General features: G+C 44.3%; 1 protein-coding gene across 1 annotated transcript in view; it reads left to right on the top strand.

The window, feature by feature from the left end:
• The window catches only part of LOC129644332 (collagen alpha-6(VI) chain-like), a 169,226-nt gene that overhangs the window by 142,874 nt on the left and 10,453 nt on the right, over positions 1-15,899 (top strand). The window contains exons 33-35 of the mRNA XM_055569956.1: positions 5,238-5,334; positions 8,877-9,548; positions 13,616-13,712. Of these exons, the coding sequence (XP_055425931.1) occupies positions 5,238-5,334; positions 8,877-9,548; positions 13,616-13,712 (866 nt within the window). The remainder of the gene's footprint in view (positions 1-5,237; positions 5,335-8,876; positions 9,549-13,615; positions 13,713-15,899) is intronic.

Here is a 15,899-nt window from a genome sequence, read left to right as displayed (position 1 = left end):
ATGTTCAAAACTCCCTGTGAGTAGAGCCTCTATGGCAGAGGTTCCTTACAAAAAAAGAACACCCACTGGACCTGGCACAGTGTCCTTCTGGCCATCGGTGTCCACCCAGCGTGCTGGTTTATTCTCCATTCGTGGGAGGGCCATGAGGAGAGACTGCAGTGCCGCTGCAAAGGGTGTTGGGAAATACAACCTGAGCCAGGAAGACAAGTGTTTGAAAATTATTACATGGAGAGAAAGGGAAGTGAGAAGCAGCCGAGCCCCTGCCTTGAGGTGTGTGGAGGGTTATTACTGCAGAGAACTAACCAGCCCACTCCAAGAGAGCAAGCTCTCCCATCAGAGAAACTGGGAGCCATAGCAGTGGAAAACCCTGGTTTAGACTCAAGTAGAAACTTTCTGAAGGCAAGATTGATGGATGTTGTCACAGGCCAGGTGACTAAATGTAAGTGGGCAAGACGCCGCCTTTCTCTGAGGCCTTCTCTAGGAGTGGTCACTCGCCTGGCAAGGGCGACCTCATCTGTCCTGGAGAATCAGAATTAAGACGCCTTTTAGAGACCCTCTCCAACTTCCTAATATTTTCTGTGAAAGTGCTAAGCTAAGCAGATCAGAACTGAAATATAGTACTCTTCCATAAAATGCAGAAAGCGGTGCTTGTTTCCTGAAGTTGGTGCAAAGATGAAATGATGTTGCTCCATGCACCAGTGCCTGGGATATAGCAAACACTCAAGATGGTAGTTCTTGTTTTAGTTAGGACTGTGATCAGTTTCTTGATAGTGAACTGAACTTCATTTAATAATATTAAAGTCTGCATTGTTAAGGAGCTGAAACTGCGATTAGCATCATTGAACAAACTCAGAATTACGAAAAGAAACAGGTTGGTGTATGAGACTCACAAAATAAAATGCTTGCACATTGGAAGCTGGAACCAGCCTACACTAATGCAGTTGCTGTGAGAGGCAGTGGCTCAGGAGCTCTGTGAGTGGATACACAAAGAAAAGGGAAAGTCACTCAGTCCTGTCTGACTCTTTGCAACCCCATGGACTATACAGTCCATGGAATTCTCTAGGCCAGAATACTGGAGTGGATAGCCTTTCCCTTCTCCAGGGGATCTTCCCAACCCAGGGATGGAACCCAGGTCTCCCACTTTGCAGGCAGGTTCTTTACCAGCTGAGCCACCAGGGAAGCCCAAGAATACTGGAGTGGGTAGCCTGTCCCTTCTGCAGTGGATCTTCCCCACCCAGGAATTGAACTGGGGTCTCCTGCATTGCAGGCGGATTCTTTGCCAACTGAGGTGCGAAGGAAGCCCAGAGTCCTCCTAATTCCCTGTCTTTTGGGGGAGCCCCCATTGTCCTTTGACTTTATTTAGTCACAGAAAAGGCAACTTAATATCCTGACTCAAATAATCGATGGTACCTGTGATACAAATTTAAACAGACACAATTCCACCCTCCCACTCACAGGTATGTGCATCGCATACAGCTTAAGAAAAATGTATTTTGTTGAGTTTTTCTTTTAAGCTTTGGAGGACTCACAATCCCACTTAGAGTTTCTACCCAAATCACCTAGAGACTCCTTGCTCCTTTATTGAAGGAGTTTATCTCAAAAGAACACCAGTGGAGGTTCAAATTCTTGACAATCACACTCATAAACCAGAGCAGTATTGTCTTCAACATCCCTTGGGCAGAAAAAGAGTTAAGACATGCAGACAGAAGTCAGGCTTGGTTCCAAGGTTCATTCATCCTACATATGTTGAGTGAGCAACTGAAATATACCAGGTGCCATCCGAGACCCTGGGAATGCAAGAGTAAGTAGAAAACCAAAAGACCTCACCCACTAGAGGATGGAGCTATGCAGGGTTGTCCAGAGGGCTCGGAACAAATGGATGGGAACCTAATACCAGGCATCGCTCAAGAGAGATGATGTTACTACTTTTCATTTTACCTTCGGCTTCTTTTTGAATTTATTTTTAATTGGAGAATAATTACACTATTGTAATGCTTTCCACCGTATAGCCACATGAATCAGCCATAAATATGTCATTTGTTAGTATTTTAGGAGCAGAGCTCAAAATTTTAATGACACAATACATTTTTATTTGGAGGCTATATTACAAAGCCATCATCTGTTTCATAACCATTGTGAGTCTTCTACATCTCCATTTGTCTGAGAGTTCAGCAGAATCCATCTGAAATTCAAAACTGGTGTAGACGTGTATGGCAGGTCTCAGACGCATCTGCTCTGACAACACAGGCTCATTCCCCTGTGTTTCTGAGTGAACAGATTGTGTGATCCCCATCGTGGACATTTTTCACGATGGTGTGAAGCTGAGTGATGAGCCATTCATTCTTCTGGAACGCAAGGCTATTTTGATTGAAAAAACTTTAACCTCAGCTTTGTTCTGTCCCAAAGGTTTTCCCTTATAATTTGTTGGGCAATTACCTCTTAATTCTGGTGGACTTTTATTTGCTGCATGTGAAGAATTCTAGTGTAGAATGGGCCTCCCTTTAAAATATACTTACAAGAAATGTATCCTTTTTGGCTAGCCTTATTTTCTTTCCTTTACTCTGCTGTTTAGCATTCCCAGTGAAAGAAACATTGGGTGTAATAGTTGACATGACAGATTTTTCTAGTGATGAGGCAGAGGTGAAATTGGGGGGGTTTGTGGGTAGTGGGAAACTTCAGCACTCTGAGCACCCAAGCTTTTTATTTTCTAAAGGATTTCCTTTGTTGATAGAGAATTGTCTAAAGAAAGAAGAGTACTGAGTATTAATTGTATCTTCTCGAATGCACACATTTTTGGAGCCCCATGATGTTGAGAAAGGAAAGGGCAAGGTATCACCCAGAACCATAGCCTGAAGATCATATCGCCCACCTGTGGACCATCCAAGCTGGTGCAGCTTTGAATCCACAGGATACTGAGCAATCGAAAAAGTGAACCTGACGCAGGGCGCCCAGCCTGGCACTCTGTGATGACCTAGAGGGGTGGGGTGCTCAAGAGGGACATGATTTATGTAGGAAATAGCTCAGCTGGAAATTCCATGGCCTCCAGTTGAGCTGTTTCCTAGAGGAAATCCTAAAGGAAATCAGTCCTAAATATTCACTGGAAGGACTGATGCTGAAACTGAAGCTCCAATACTTTGGCCACCTGATGCAAAGACTTGACTCGTTGGGAAAGACCCTGATGCTGGGAAAAATTGAAGGCAGGAGGAGAAGGGGATGACAGAGGATGAGATGGTTGGAAGGCATCACTGACTCGATGGTGATGAGTTTGAGCAAGCTCCAGGAGTTGGTGATGGACAGTGAGGCCTGGCATGCTGCAGTCCATGGGGTCACAAAGAGTCAGACATGACTGAGTGACTGAACTGAACTGATATATGCATGATCATGGCTGAGTTGTGTTGCTGTATGGCAGAAACCAACACAACATTTTAAAACAATTTTCGCCCAATTAAAAATGAAAAGTGAACCATAGGATACCTTTATTTTAAATCCCCGACTCAGCTTGGGTAATTTTTCTGTAATATGCTAACAGTAGTTTCTCAAAGCTGTGTGGCAGGATGAATGATCTCTAAGACCACATCTGCTGAACTTTATTGATTAGGAGATTACTTGGGGGAGGGGGAGGGGAGAGCACAGACCCCCTGGGGTCCCCCATGTTTAAAAAAAAACATGCGCTAGCATTGGTGAGTAGAAAGTATGGGTTTAGGTTAACACCACCATGTTGCCACAGGATTAAACATGAAGCCTAAGTTACCAACTAGCTGCCACATTTAGACTCACAGAACACACACTAGTGTACCAGGGGCAGCAGTCTCTGGGTGACACGGTGAAAGCTGTGTTCTGAGGTAGGTTTGAACCCTTGGTACAGAACTGCAGTCATCCAGGTAGCTCAGGCAGAGCGTGGAAGGCAGGTCTTATGTGCGGAAAAGTTTAGGCTGGAGGCATCTTTGTTCCACCCTCCTCTGGGCTCACTGTGCTCATCGCTGAAACGGTAGAACTGGCTTCTGAGATTCCTTCTAGCCCAAGCGTTCTGTGACGTGCTTCCCTGCACCCTGACAGTTGGCAGGGAGAGGTGACTTTGCCCCTGTCACATGGTCTGATCCACATTCTCTGGATGTGCTTTCCTGGTCCCTGATCACAGTGCAGACGAAGTCATGACACGATTCACTGGAAAGATTGCCCAGACACCTATTAAAAGCCACTAGTAATTAAAAACCATTAATGAATTATTAATAAGTAATAAAGACTGATTGTGTCTGCTGGTGGGTTGGGCAAGACTCAAGACCCTGTGCGCACAGGCCCCTGTTGACAAAGCATCCCCATTTGGTTCCCACTGCCCACCCCTTTTCTGCCGCCCGACCGTCACAGGCTCTTCCTTAAATTAATTTTTATTGGAATATAGTTGACTTACAGTGTTGTGTTAGTTGCTGCCATACAGCAAAGTGAATCAGTTACACAGTCACATATAACCCCTTTTTTTAGGATCTTTTCCCAAATAGGCCATTACAGAGTATTAGAGTCCCCTGTGCTATACAGTCTGTTCAGTGGCTCAGTCGTGTCCGACACTCTGTGACCCCATGGACTGCAGCATGCCAGGCCTCCCTGTCCATCACCAACTCCTGGAGTTTACCCAAACCCATGACCAGCGTGTCAGTGAGGCCATCCAACCATCTCATCCTCTGTCATCCCCTTCTCCTCCTGCCTTCAGTCTCTCCCAGCATCAGGGTCTTTTCAAATGAGGTAGTTCTTTGCATCAGGTGGCCAAAGTATTGGAGTTTCAGCTTCAGCATCAGTCCTTCCAGTGAACACCCAGGACCGATCTCCTTTAGGATGGACTGGTTGGGTCTCCTTGCAGTCCAAGGGTCTCTCAAGAGTCTCCTGCAACACCACAGTTCAAAAGCATCAATTCTTCGGTGTGAAGGTAGACTTCGGTGGTATCTACCTGATACCAGTAACATGCTTTTCAGTTATGAACTCATTTTGTCTGCACACTTGCCCTTTTAAAGAGTAACATGACTGTTCTGTTTCACAGATGAGGAAACAGAGGCATAGCTGCTTGTCCTCCAGCTAAAGGGAGAGTCACTGATTTAAACCCAGACCAGTGTTCTTAGGGCCCACTGTGCCTCCCCGGGGACCCTCTGAGAGGAAGGGGGCTCTTTTGCTCTCCGTAGCTCTCTGAACCATCCTGGGAGGTTCCGCAGCCCCACCCATGAAGCTCTTCTCACTTTTGCGTCTTGCAGATTGACGACACAGGCAGATTCCAAGTCATCATCATCCCATCCGGAGCTGACTCTGCACCAGCACTCGAGGGACTCCAGCGGTGTACTTTCTGCTACGGTGAGACCCCCGGGGAGTGTGTAACTTGCTCAGGTCATTCAGCAGCACAGTGAGCCACTATCGAAAGGAGGGGCTGGAACTCGGCAGCAGCAACGTGAGTGGTCTTGGGAAAGTCTCCCCGTGGCTCACCCTGCCACACAGCCTCGTCCACAGACGGACCCTCTCAGCTCATGCACGTTCTGGGAAACAGGAATCATTTTTAGAAAACCTCAGCCTGTCTCATGGCCAACTTCCTTGTGCAGTGAAATACTTTTATGAGCTTTCTAAACCTCAAATGTTCACAGTCCCAAAGAAATGCTTTACGGTGGAAGTGGAAGTTAACAGAAATGGATTTCTCATTGGAAAGAGGCTTTCTCAAAGCCCCAAATGTTAGGGATCCGAAAGATTTGCGATGCCGATCTGCCTGTGACTGCTTTACACACAGTATGTAGTTCTAGCTAGAGAACTGGCCAAAACCTGCATTTGAGTGTTCTAATAATTTGAACATGCTAATACTTACAAGAGTGGGAGTCGCTGAGGTTTCTGGTGGGTGTGAGAGCTAACGGTTGTCAGACTTTCGTTATCAGCCACACACTGCTGTAACTGCTTTACGTAACAGTGATGGTGGTGATGACAATTTTTACTCCTCAGGCTGTTGGGTTTAATGCATTCCAAGTGGAGTGCTGTGCAGTGCAAGTTGCTCAGTCGTGTCCGACTCTTTGCGACCCCAGGGACTTTACAGTCCATGGAATTCTCCAGGCCAGAATACTGCAGTGGGTAGCCTTTCCCTTCTCCAGGGGATTTTCCCAACCCAGGGAACAAACCCAGGTCTCCCACATTGCAGGTGGATTCTTTACCAGCTGAACCACAAGGAATGCATTCCAAACACCTTCTAATGGTTTCATTTGATCCTTATAATGGCCCTAAAGTTTTTGAATGATTATTAGATCCATTTTACAGATGAGGTGAAATAATTTGCTCACAGCCAAATCGAAATCAAGAAAGCTGGTTTTAAGACACCTGCAGTTTATGAGAAACACAGATCGCATTATACTGCTCCCTGAGACTCTGTACTTGGCCTTGAAGTAAGCCGTTAATTCCTCTCCTTCTCCACGTGTGTCAATGAGATGCTCCTTCTGGCCATATGAGTGATTCATGGGCCGGTGGCAACTGAGAGAGAGAGGGATTCTCTCTTAACAACCCTCTCTTCCTGCTGTCTCGGCCTCTGCTGCCCTCTGATCAGTCATTTCCCCCAGCCTGAGGAGCTCACCATACTGCGGGCAGATTCTTCCCCCTCGAGTTCTCAGCTGTGGGTTCAGACTCCTCAGTGACACGTGCGCTAGTGTGATTTGTGGTCAGAAGTGATCCACGTGTGTCTGGAGATAGATCTGGGCTCCATTTCTTGGCTTAAAGCCTTGTTTTGTCTCTGAGGCACATAATGGAAGGTATTTTAGCTGTGGTTTCCTGCAATTAAGAAACCCCACAAAACTGAGCAAATGGGCAGGCTGCTGTCCCTGGTTTTAAATATGTATTTATTTGTTTGGCTTTGCTGGGTCTTAGCTGCAACACACGGGATCTTTAGTTGTGACACGTGAACTCGTAGCTGCAGCATGTGGGATATATTCCCCTGACCAGGGGCTGAACCTGGGCCCCCCTGCATTGGGAGCTCGTAAGTCTTAGCCACTGGATCATCAGGGGCGTTCCCAGAGTTTATATCTTTAATGAGTCCATGAGCAAGACTGGAGTTCTGAAGTTTGCTCCGGCCATTAAGGATCTGCACTCTGGTTATTACCCTTTCATCTAATCGCTTTTATTCACAGCTGGGCCCTTGTTTAAGTACTGGCTGTCCACATGCGTGGCTTTTCATTTCTCTTTGTGTTTTTTTTTTTTATGTTTATTTTATTTTTACAATTTATTTATTTATTTTAATTTTATTTTATTTTTAAACTTTACATAACTGTATTAGTTTTGCCAAATATCAAAATGAATCCGCCACAGGTATACATGTGTTCCCCATCCTGAACCCTCCTCCCTCCTCCCTCCCCATTCCATCCCTCTGGGTCGTTTTTTAACTTTACAATATTGTATTGGTTTTGCCATATATCAACATGAGTTTAAAGAGAAAAGTCTCTTTAATGCTCATCCTTAACCATCAACTGGAGAAGGCAATGGCACCCCACTCCAGTACTCTTGCCTGGAAACTCCCATGGATGGAAGAGCCTGGTAGGCTGCAGTCCTTGGGGTTGCTAAGGGTCGGACACAACTGAGAGACTTCACTTTCACTTTTCACTTTTGTGCATTGGAGAAGGAAATGGCAACCCACTCCAGTGTTCTTGCCTGGAGAATCCCAGGGATGAGTCAGCCTGGTGGGCTGCCATCTATGGCGTTGCACAGAGTCGGACACGACTGAAGTGACTTAGCAGCAACCATCAACTGTTATTGAAAATGTAGGACTGCAGAGTGTTGGCTCTATAAGGGCTCTCGAGGTGCGTCTAATCCAACCATCTCATTCTATGCAACTGGGGCCCGGTGGAGGCTTGGACAGGAGCACACAGCATGTTTGTTACTGGGGACAGCCAGACCACAGCCCAAATATCCTGATTTTCAGGCCAATGGGCCTCCCCACCCTGCAGTACCGTGTGGCCTTGCCTCGAACAGTACAACACTGACTTCATATGCAGATACTTCTAGAAATACTGATGTGTCCTTTGGCAAAATGATTTTATTCTCCTGCCCTCAGGCTCTTTGGTAAAATTAGAAGATTAGATGACCTCTAAGATCCTTTAATTTCCAAGTTTTTTTTGTTCCTCTGAGTATTGTGGTCAGATTCAGTAAAAGGCACTCTCTGTTTTATTACTACACCTTCTTTTAAAAAATGAGATATGCACACATTAAAATGACTTCATATTTTATGAAAACCCATTAACATATAGTATTTATATTCATTTATTTAATAAATACATACTGAGCTTTCAACTGATAGGTATAAAATATAAGTGGTAGCTCTGTCCTTAACGTCTCTACCAAAAAAAAAAAAAAAAAGGACATGGAGTTATAAACCTTTATTTAAATTGAAATAAAAGATGCACTGCTTTTTTGCACTCTTACATTTTAAGCAGATTTCTTTTCGTAATAAGGTAGTGTGTGTAAAACGACAGGGGCGCTTGGTTTAACCTGTATATTATCAATTAGAGAGGTCATCCCTTTTTATGTCATGATACAGTAAACACACACACAAGCATGAGATCAACTGTCCAGGTCGATCTTTATAAACTTAAAACTCAGCCAAGGTGAAACTTCTGTTGAAAGCAACCTAATTTCAAAGAGTCAGATAGTGTCAGTGAATGGAACTCGAAACACGGGCTGAGTATAAAATCTGTACTTTGCGGATCAGGGTGCAAACCATATTCTAGGAAATGTTCTGTTGCTGACCTCAAAGTCATTCAGTTACTATATTAACATCAAAGATCATGCAGCCTCCAAATGTCGAAATGTTTGAGATGCTATCTTCCCTTTTTCTGTCCGTTTCTGTTTAGTAACCCTAAATGACTTTTGGTCTGCAGATGTATGCAAGCCGGACGCTTCTTGCGATCAAGCCAGACCACCCCCTGTGCAATCTTACGTGGATGCTGCTTTCCTTCTGGACGGCTCCCGGCATGTGGGAAGCGCAGAATTTGAAGACATACAAGGATTCTTGGGGGCACTGTTAGATCACTTCGAAATCACCCCAGAGCCCGAGACCTCTGTCACCGGAGACCGGGTGGCCCTATTAAGCCTCAGTCCCCCTCACTTCCTACCCAACACTCAGAGGAGCCCTGTTAGAAGCGAATTCAACCTGACCACCTACAAGAGCAAACGCCTCATGAAGAGACACGTGGAAGAATCTGTTCAGCAGCCAAATGGAGATGCTTTTATTGGTCACGCCCTCCAGTGGACTCTGGACAATGTCTTCTCAAGGACACCCAATCTGAGAAGGAATAAAGTCATTTTTGTGGTATCTGCTGGGGAAACCAGTCACTTGGACAGGGAAACCTTAAAGAAAGAATCCTTGAGGGCCAAGTGTCAAGGTTATACCCTGTTCGTGTTTTCCCTTGGGCCTTCTTGGAATGACCAGGAACTGGAAGATCTAGCCAGCTACCCTTTGGATCACCACTTGGTCCAGCTTGGCCGCATTCATAAGCCTGACCACAGATACGCTGTGAAGTTTGTGAAGGCTTTTATAAGCTCAGTCAGGCGTAAGTCATAAAATCATATTCTTTCTTGCACATTTCAGTATATTTGGTATTCCCCAAAGAAGGGCTGATGAACTGACATGGATTCTTGGAAGCCTCTGTCTTCAAGGGCACTGCAGGGTCAGAAAGGAAAATAGGGAATGTTGGATGGTGGAGGGAGGAAGCCTATGATTTCTAAGCATTGAATTCTCTAGCTCCTCTTTTTTATGCCTCTGGTTCCTATGGAGAAGCAGTCATAACAAACAGCTACTCACACATCTGTCTGCAGGGAGCTGCGTAGTCTGGGAGTGTGAAGTCACAGCCGGGATACTAGTTACAAAGTAGAAACCCTTGCCATGTAACATTATCACGCTGCCCTTTGATGGAAAGTTTGACCAGTTAACACTCCGAGAGAGAGCTAGAGAAAAATTCAACAATCCTTGGCTTTGCTTTTACAAGTTCTAAAGGCAGAGTTTGAAGTTTTAGGAGGCACCACTTTACATGTCAGAATGAAAGATGCATCCTTGCAAAACTTTCTTAGCTTTGTTAATGATTCTTTATGACGCCAGTAATTAGTGTAACTGTTGCCCATAAAAAAAGAAATGTGGGTTATATTTCTTGGCAGGAGCTTGTCTCAAAAGTATGCAATTCATTTTGAATGCAGCAGGATGGATTCAGAGAAGCCTGGTCCTGATATGGCTACGGAGGTCGAAAAGCACTGTCAGACTTCTGATGATTTTACTTTTGGAGTTCAGATAAGGGAAAGTGGACACGCAGGCTAAAGGGCACCCAGTGCCACATCCTAGGTTGCAAACTTGTCACTGACATTCACCGTGAGACCAGCTAAGGCTGCAAAGACCCTGACTGGTCAAGGCCGGGGAGGTCTGAGGGGCCTTGGGGAATGGTCAGTGGGGCTGATGCCGTGTCCTCGAGTTCTCTGCTACTCGAGGTATGAGTCTAGGACCAATGTCTCAGCATCTCCTGGGAGCTTGTGAAAAATGCGTACTCTCCCGCCCCACCTCAGACGTTTTGTTCCAGAATCTGCATTTTATCAAGATCCCCAGTGATTCCTATATACATTATATGGTTTGAGAAACACTGATGCATGAGCCATATGCTCCTAGAATAAAATTTCTGTGGATTGGGTTCTGGAATAGGAACCAGAAAGAAGAGCTGGGAAAATGAGGGGGAAAAAATAAGTGAAGGCAAGGGGTCGTTTGGAAAGAAGAACTCATGAGGCATTTGTAAAGGTAAAACAAAAGAGCACCTTGAAACTCAGCCACTGAAAAGCCACTGACTCTGTTTATTAGCATTCCCTTCCCCCTCCTTCCTTCTCCTCTCTGCAAACGTGTTCTCCTGTCCTTCAGATCAGATCAGATCAGATCAGTCGCTCAGTCGTGTCTGACTCTTTGCGACCCCATGAATCGCAGCACGCCAGGCCTCCCTGTCCATCACCAACTCCCGGAGTTCACTGAGACTCACGTCCATCGAGTCAGTGATGCCATCCAGCCATCTCATTCTCTGTCGTCCCCTTCTCCTCTTGCCCCCAATCCCTCCCAGCATCAGAGTCTTTTCCAATGAGTCAACACTTCGCATGAGGTGGCCAAAGTACTGGAGTTTCAGCTTCAGCATCATTCCTTCCAAAGGAATCCCAGGGCTGATCTCCTTCAGAATGGACTGGTTGGATCTCCTTGCAGTCCAAGGGACTCTCAAGAGTCTTCTCCAACACCACAGTTCAAAAGCATCAATTCTTCGGTGCTCAGCCTTCTTCACAGTCCAACTCTCACATCCATACATGACCACAGGAAAAACTATAGCCTTGACTAGACGAACCTTTTGCTTGTGTCTTGCAATGTTCCAGACCCTGAATTACAAGTGTCTGCTGATCCCAAATCCATTTTCATGGAAAAACAGAACAGAAAACACCTTGAAAGACTGAGAAATTTGTCAAGAAACACTCCTTATAAGGCAAAAAGTTGAAAGGAGGTTAAGATGGAATTTACGTCCCTGGCCCCACAAAATTCTTAGTGGTGTTTGATGGTAACTAGTCAAACTATATGATTAGATAGATGACACCCTCACCACCACCCAGGGAAAGGGGAGGAGATGCTTTAAGAAGAATTACTTGGGGTGGGTGAGAAATATATAAAGTGCTTGTGAAAAACTATAGTCATGACACCACTTTTCTAAAAAGTATCTAGAAATCTCCAACATTTATTATTTTTTTTGTGTGTGTAATAAAGTTTTATTAAAGTATAAAGGAGATAGAGAAAGCTTCTGACATAGGCATCAGAAGGGGGCAGAAAGAGTACTCCCCTGCTAGTCTTCAGCTGGATGTTATATAGTCACTGCTGCTACTGCTGCTAAGTCGCTTCAGTCGTGTCCTATTCTGCGCGACCCCATAGACAGCAGCCCACCATGCATCCCCATCCCTGGGATTCTCCAGGCAAGAACACTGGAGTGGGTTGCCATTTCCTTCTCCTAGAAATCTCCAACATTTAAACTATAGCTTTCAAAGTACAAAAAGTTGAAAAGACTTTGACATTCCGTTTAGCTGCTCAGTCGTGTCCGACTCTTAGTGACCCCATGGACTGCAGCAGGCCAGGCCTCCCTGTCCATCATCAACTCCCGGAGCTTGCTCAAACTCATGTCCATTGATTTGGTGATGCCATCCAACCATCTCATCCTCTATTGTCTCCTTCTCCTCCTGCCTTCAATTTTCCCGTTATCAGGGTCATTTCCAATGAATCAGTTCTTCGTATTAGATGGCCAAAGTATGACTTTGACATAATCATATTCAATCCCACATCCTCCATTCAGAGCAGGCCCCTAGACCCACACGCACCTCTTCAATATTAACACATATGTAGGGGCTTCTCAGGTGGCTCAGGGGTAAAGAATCCGCCTGCCAATGCAGGAGATGCAGGATATGTGGGTTCAATCCCTGGGTTGAGAAGATCCTCCAGAGGCAGAAATGGGAACTAACTCCAGTATGCTTGCCTGAAAACTCCCATGGACAGAGGGCAGGCTCCAGTCCACGGGGTCACAGAGTCAGACACGACTGAGCAAATAGGCACACGGCACATTAGGTACCTACTTTGAGCCACTGACTGTTGAGGGACGGGGTATCAAGAAGGGACCAAAACAGACCTGGTCCCAACCCTCCCAGGCATACCCATCCAGCTCCCTAAGTAACTCCTGTTTATCACGCTACTGTGACAGAATTGGCTACCAGACACAATTCACAGAATAGACATATTTTCTAAGCAAAACTACTACTGACCAAAACTATTGCTGATACTTAGAGTGAAGACAGATAATGAAAAATCAGATGTGCATAAAGGAAACACCCCAGTCCGGGCCGTTCAGTCTAGAAGCACACAGCTCAGTCTGCAACAGCAGCTCAGGAGATGGTGCTGGGTCACAGCCCAGGACCAACTTGTAACTTACGGGAACCCAGGATCACCAGGAAGAGGTTTAATCATGTTTAACATGCAATTAAATTAAAGGCTTCAAGGAAATAAATAGTGCATTTTTTAAAGTTTCTCATCAAAAAAAGGCTTTTTAATGTTTTAAATGGTATTGGAAGAAGCATGCTTTAGTATTATGAAAAAATAATATGTTTCAGATGAAATGAATCATAATGAATTAAACCCAAAATGGACCACGGTTACTGTTGCTGTTAATGATGCAGAGAACATAAAAGGAATATCCTTTTCCCTTTGCAATTTGGCATTTCAAAGGAGCAAATAAAAAATAACTATTCTGATTAGTTCAGGTCAGTTAGAGGCCAGACTCAGGATGGGCTCATGATTTCTCCTCTAATGTTTAATGGACTTTGGGAACTAAGAGCATCTTATTGAAAAGTAAGTTGAATTCTCTACTTATACTTTTGGCAGTCGTGAATTTTCTCAACCTAGTTTTAGAGAGTCCGGTGAGAAATCTGCTTTCATCTCATATGGCCACCCTAGTTGGTCTTTCTTTCACAGATGCTGAGTACAGTGATGTGATACTTTGCACGCAAAGCAGATTGCGGTCATGTTAATTGCTGTGAATAAGAGTCTCCTCACAGATTTTCTTTTTCTTCCTAGGTGCAATCAACAAATATCCACCAATAAATATCAAAGCAAAGTGCAACAGACTCAGCTCTACGGAGCCGCAGCAGCCCCCACTCCAGTTTGTGCGAAGGTATAAACCTGCTTGGTATTTACTCGAACCATGAATGTGCCACCCTGTTCCCCTCCTTCTTTTCTCCTTCTTCCTCTATGCTATTTGGACAAAATATATCACCATGTGATAGTAAGATATAAGTTGAGGGAACAAGAGGTAATAAAAAATGCCAGGTTGATCTGAAAACAGAGTCATTTAAAATAGAAAATCTAATTGTTGAACTAAAACAACCAATGGGACACCCCAGTGGCAATGAGCACACCAAACAACCAGATCTTGGTTTCTAAGTATCATTCCCGTTGAAAGGAATCAGGGTTTCTTCCAGAAACAACTAATCCTAGGCTGTAACAGGGAAAGTACAATGTGAGCCTGGAACATTCATTATGCCAGAAAGCAAGAAAGTAGCAAAAAAATAAATAAATAAATAAATAATAATAATAATAACAGTCATGTCAAAAGGGCAAATGAGTTGTCTTGAAAGGGTTTATCACTGGCAGGATTTTGGGCTATTTGAACATTGCAAAGAATAATGATGGTCATGGATTACAGCACTGAATTTTAAAAATCTGCAGCTCTATGTAGAGACCCAAAAAGAGAGAAGGGGAGGAAATGTTCTTTTCTTATACAAGTATGCTAGCTAATAAATGCAGAAGTGGTAGAATTAGAAAACCACAAGTTTATAATCCCTGCTGTAATAACTGAGTCAGGCAAGAATCAAGGAACCCTAAACCCAGCCCCACAGAAGCCTTCCCACACTTACTAATTACAAACAAGGGATCCTAGCCTTTCCTGCTGAGGTCTGGCCACACCTACTGTGACCAGGATCTGATACTATGTATCTCCTGAGGGGAGGCAGGGGAGACACAGACACAGACAAATGTGGGATTCTAGCTGGAGAGCTTTGATCCAAGTCAAATAATGAGGAAACCACTGGACAATTCCAGAATGTGGATTGTCCTTCAAAACAGCCGGCCTGTCTTCTTTCTATGTGTCAACGTTATAAACAGCAGAGGGATGTGGGGTAATGTCCTAGGATGGGAGAGACTACAGACAAAATGGCCAGGTGGGGTGCTTGGATCTTAGAGCAGGAAAAAATAAAAAAAGCTTATATTAATGACATTTGGAGAAATGGCAACCCACTCCAGTATTCTTGCCAGGAAAAACCTGAGGACAGAGAAGCCTGTTGGGCTACAGTCCATGGGGTCACAAAGAGTTGGACACAACAGAGTGGCTGAGCACATACAACAACATTTGGGGGATAACTGGGGAAACTTGAGTATGAAAATATATTGGGTGATTTATTTCATGTGAATTTACTTACGCATGGTGATAATTATGTTTGTATAAGAGAATGTCTTTGTTCTTGAGAGAAGTATGTTGGAAAGTATTTACCATGCATGATGGCTACAACCTGCTTTCAGATGGTTTCATAAAAAGAAGCAAAGTGTATGTGTATGCATATGTAAGCATATATATATATATATATATATATGTACGTACGTATGTGTGTAAGGAGTATGACAAGACTGTATATTGTCACCCTGCTTATTTAACTTCTGCATAGAGTACATCATGCAAAATACCAGATGATGATCACAAGCTAGAATCAAGATTGCTGGGAAAAATATCAACAACCTCAGATAGGCAGTTAATAATGATTCTCATGGCAGAAAGTGAAGAGGAACTAAAGAGCCTCCTGATGAGGGTGAAAGAGGAGAGTGAAAAAGCTGGCTTGAAATTCAATATTCAGAAAACTAAGATCATGGCATCTGGTCCCATTACTTCATGGCAAATAGATGGGGAAAGTGGAAGCAGTGACAGATTTTCTTTCCTTGGGCTCCGAAATCATTGTAGATGGTGACTGCAGCCATGAAATTAAAAGACACTTGCTCCTTGGAAGGAAAGCTATGACAAACCAAGACAGCATATTAAAAAGCAGAGACATCACCTTGCCAACGAAAGCCTATATAGTCAGTGCTATGTTTGTTCCCGCCTCTTGAGAAATCTGTATGCAGGTCAGGAAGCAACAGTTAGCACTGGACATGGAACAAGACTGGTTCCAAATAGGAAAAGGAGTACGTCAAGACTGTATATTTTCACCCTGCTTAGTTAACTTATATGCAGAGTACATCATCGCTGGGCTGGAAGAAGCACAAGCTGGAATCAACATTGCCAGGTGAAATATCAATAACCTCAGATACGCAG

Source organism: Bubalus kerabau, chromosome 2 (assembly GCF_029407905.1).
Source record: "Bubalus kerabau isolate K-KA32 ecotype Philippines breed swamp buffalo chromosome 2, PCC_UOA_SB_1v2, whole genome shotgun sequence".
NCBI classification, from domain to species: Eukaryota; Metazoa; Chordata; class Mammalia; order Artiodactyla; family Bovidae; genus Bubalus; species Bubalus kerabau.
This window is presented reverse-complemented; position numbering and strand designations above follow the sequence as displayed.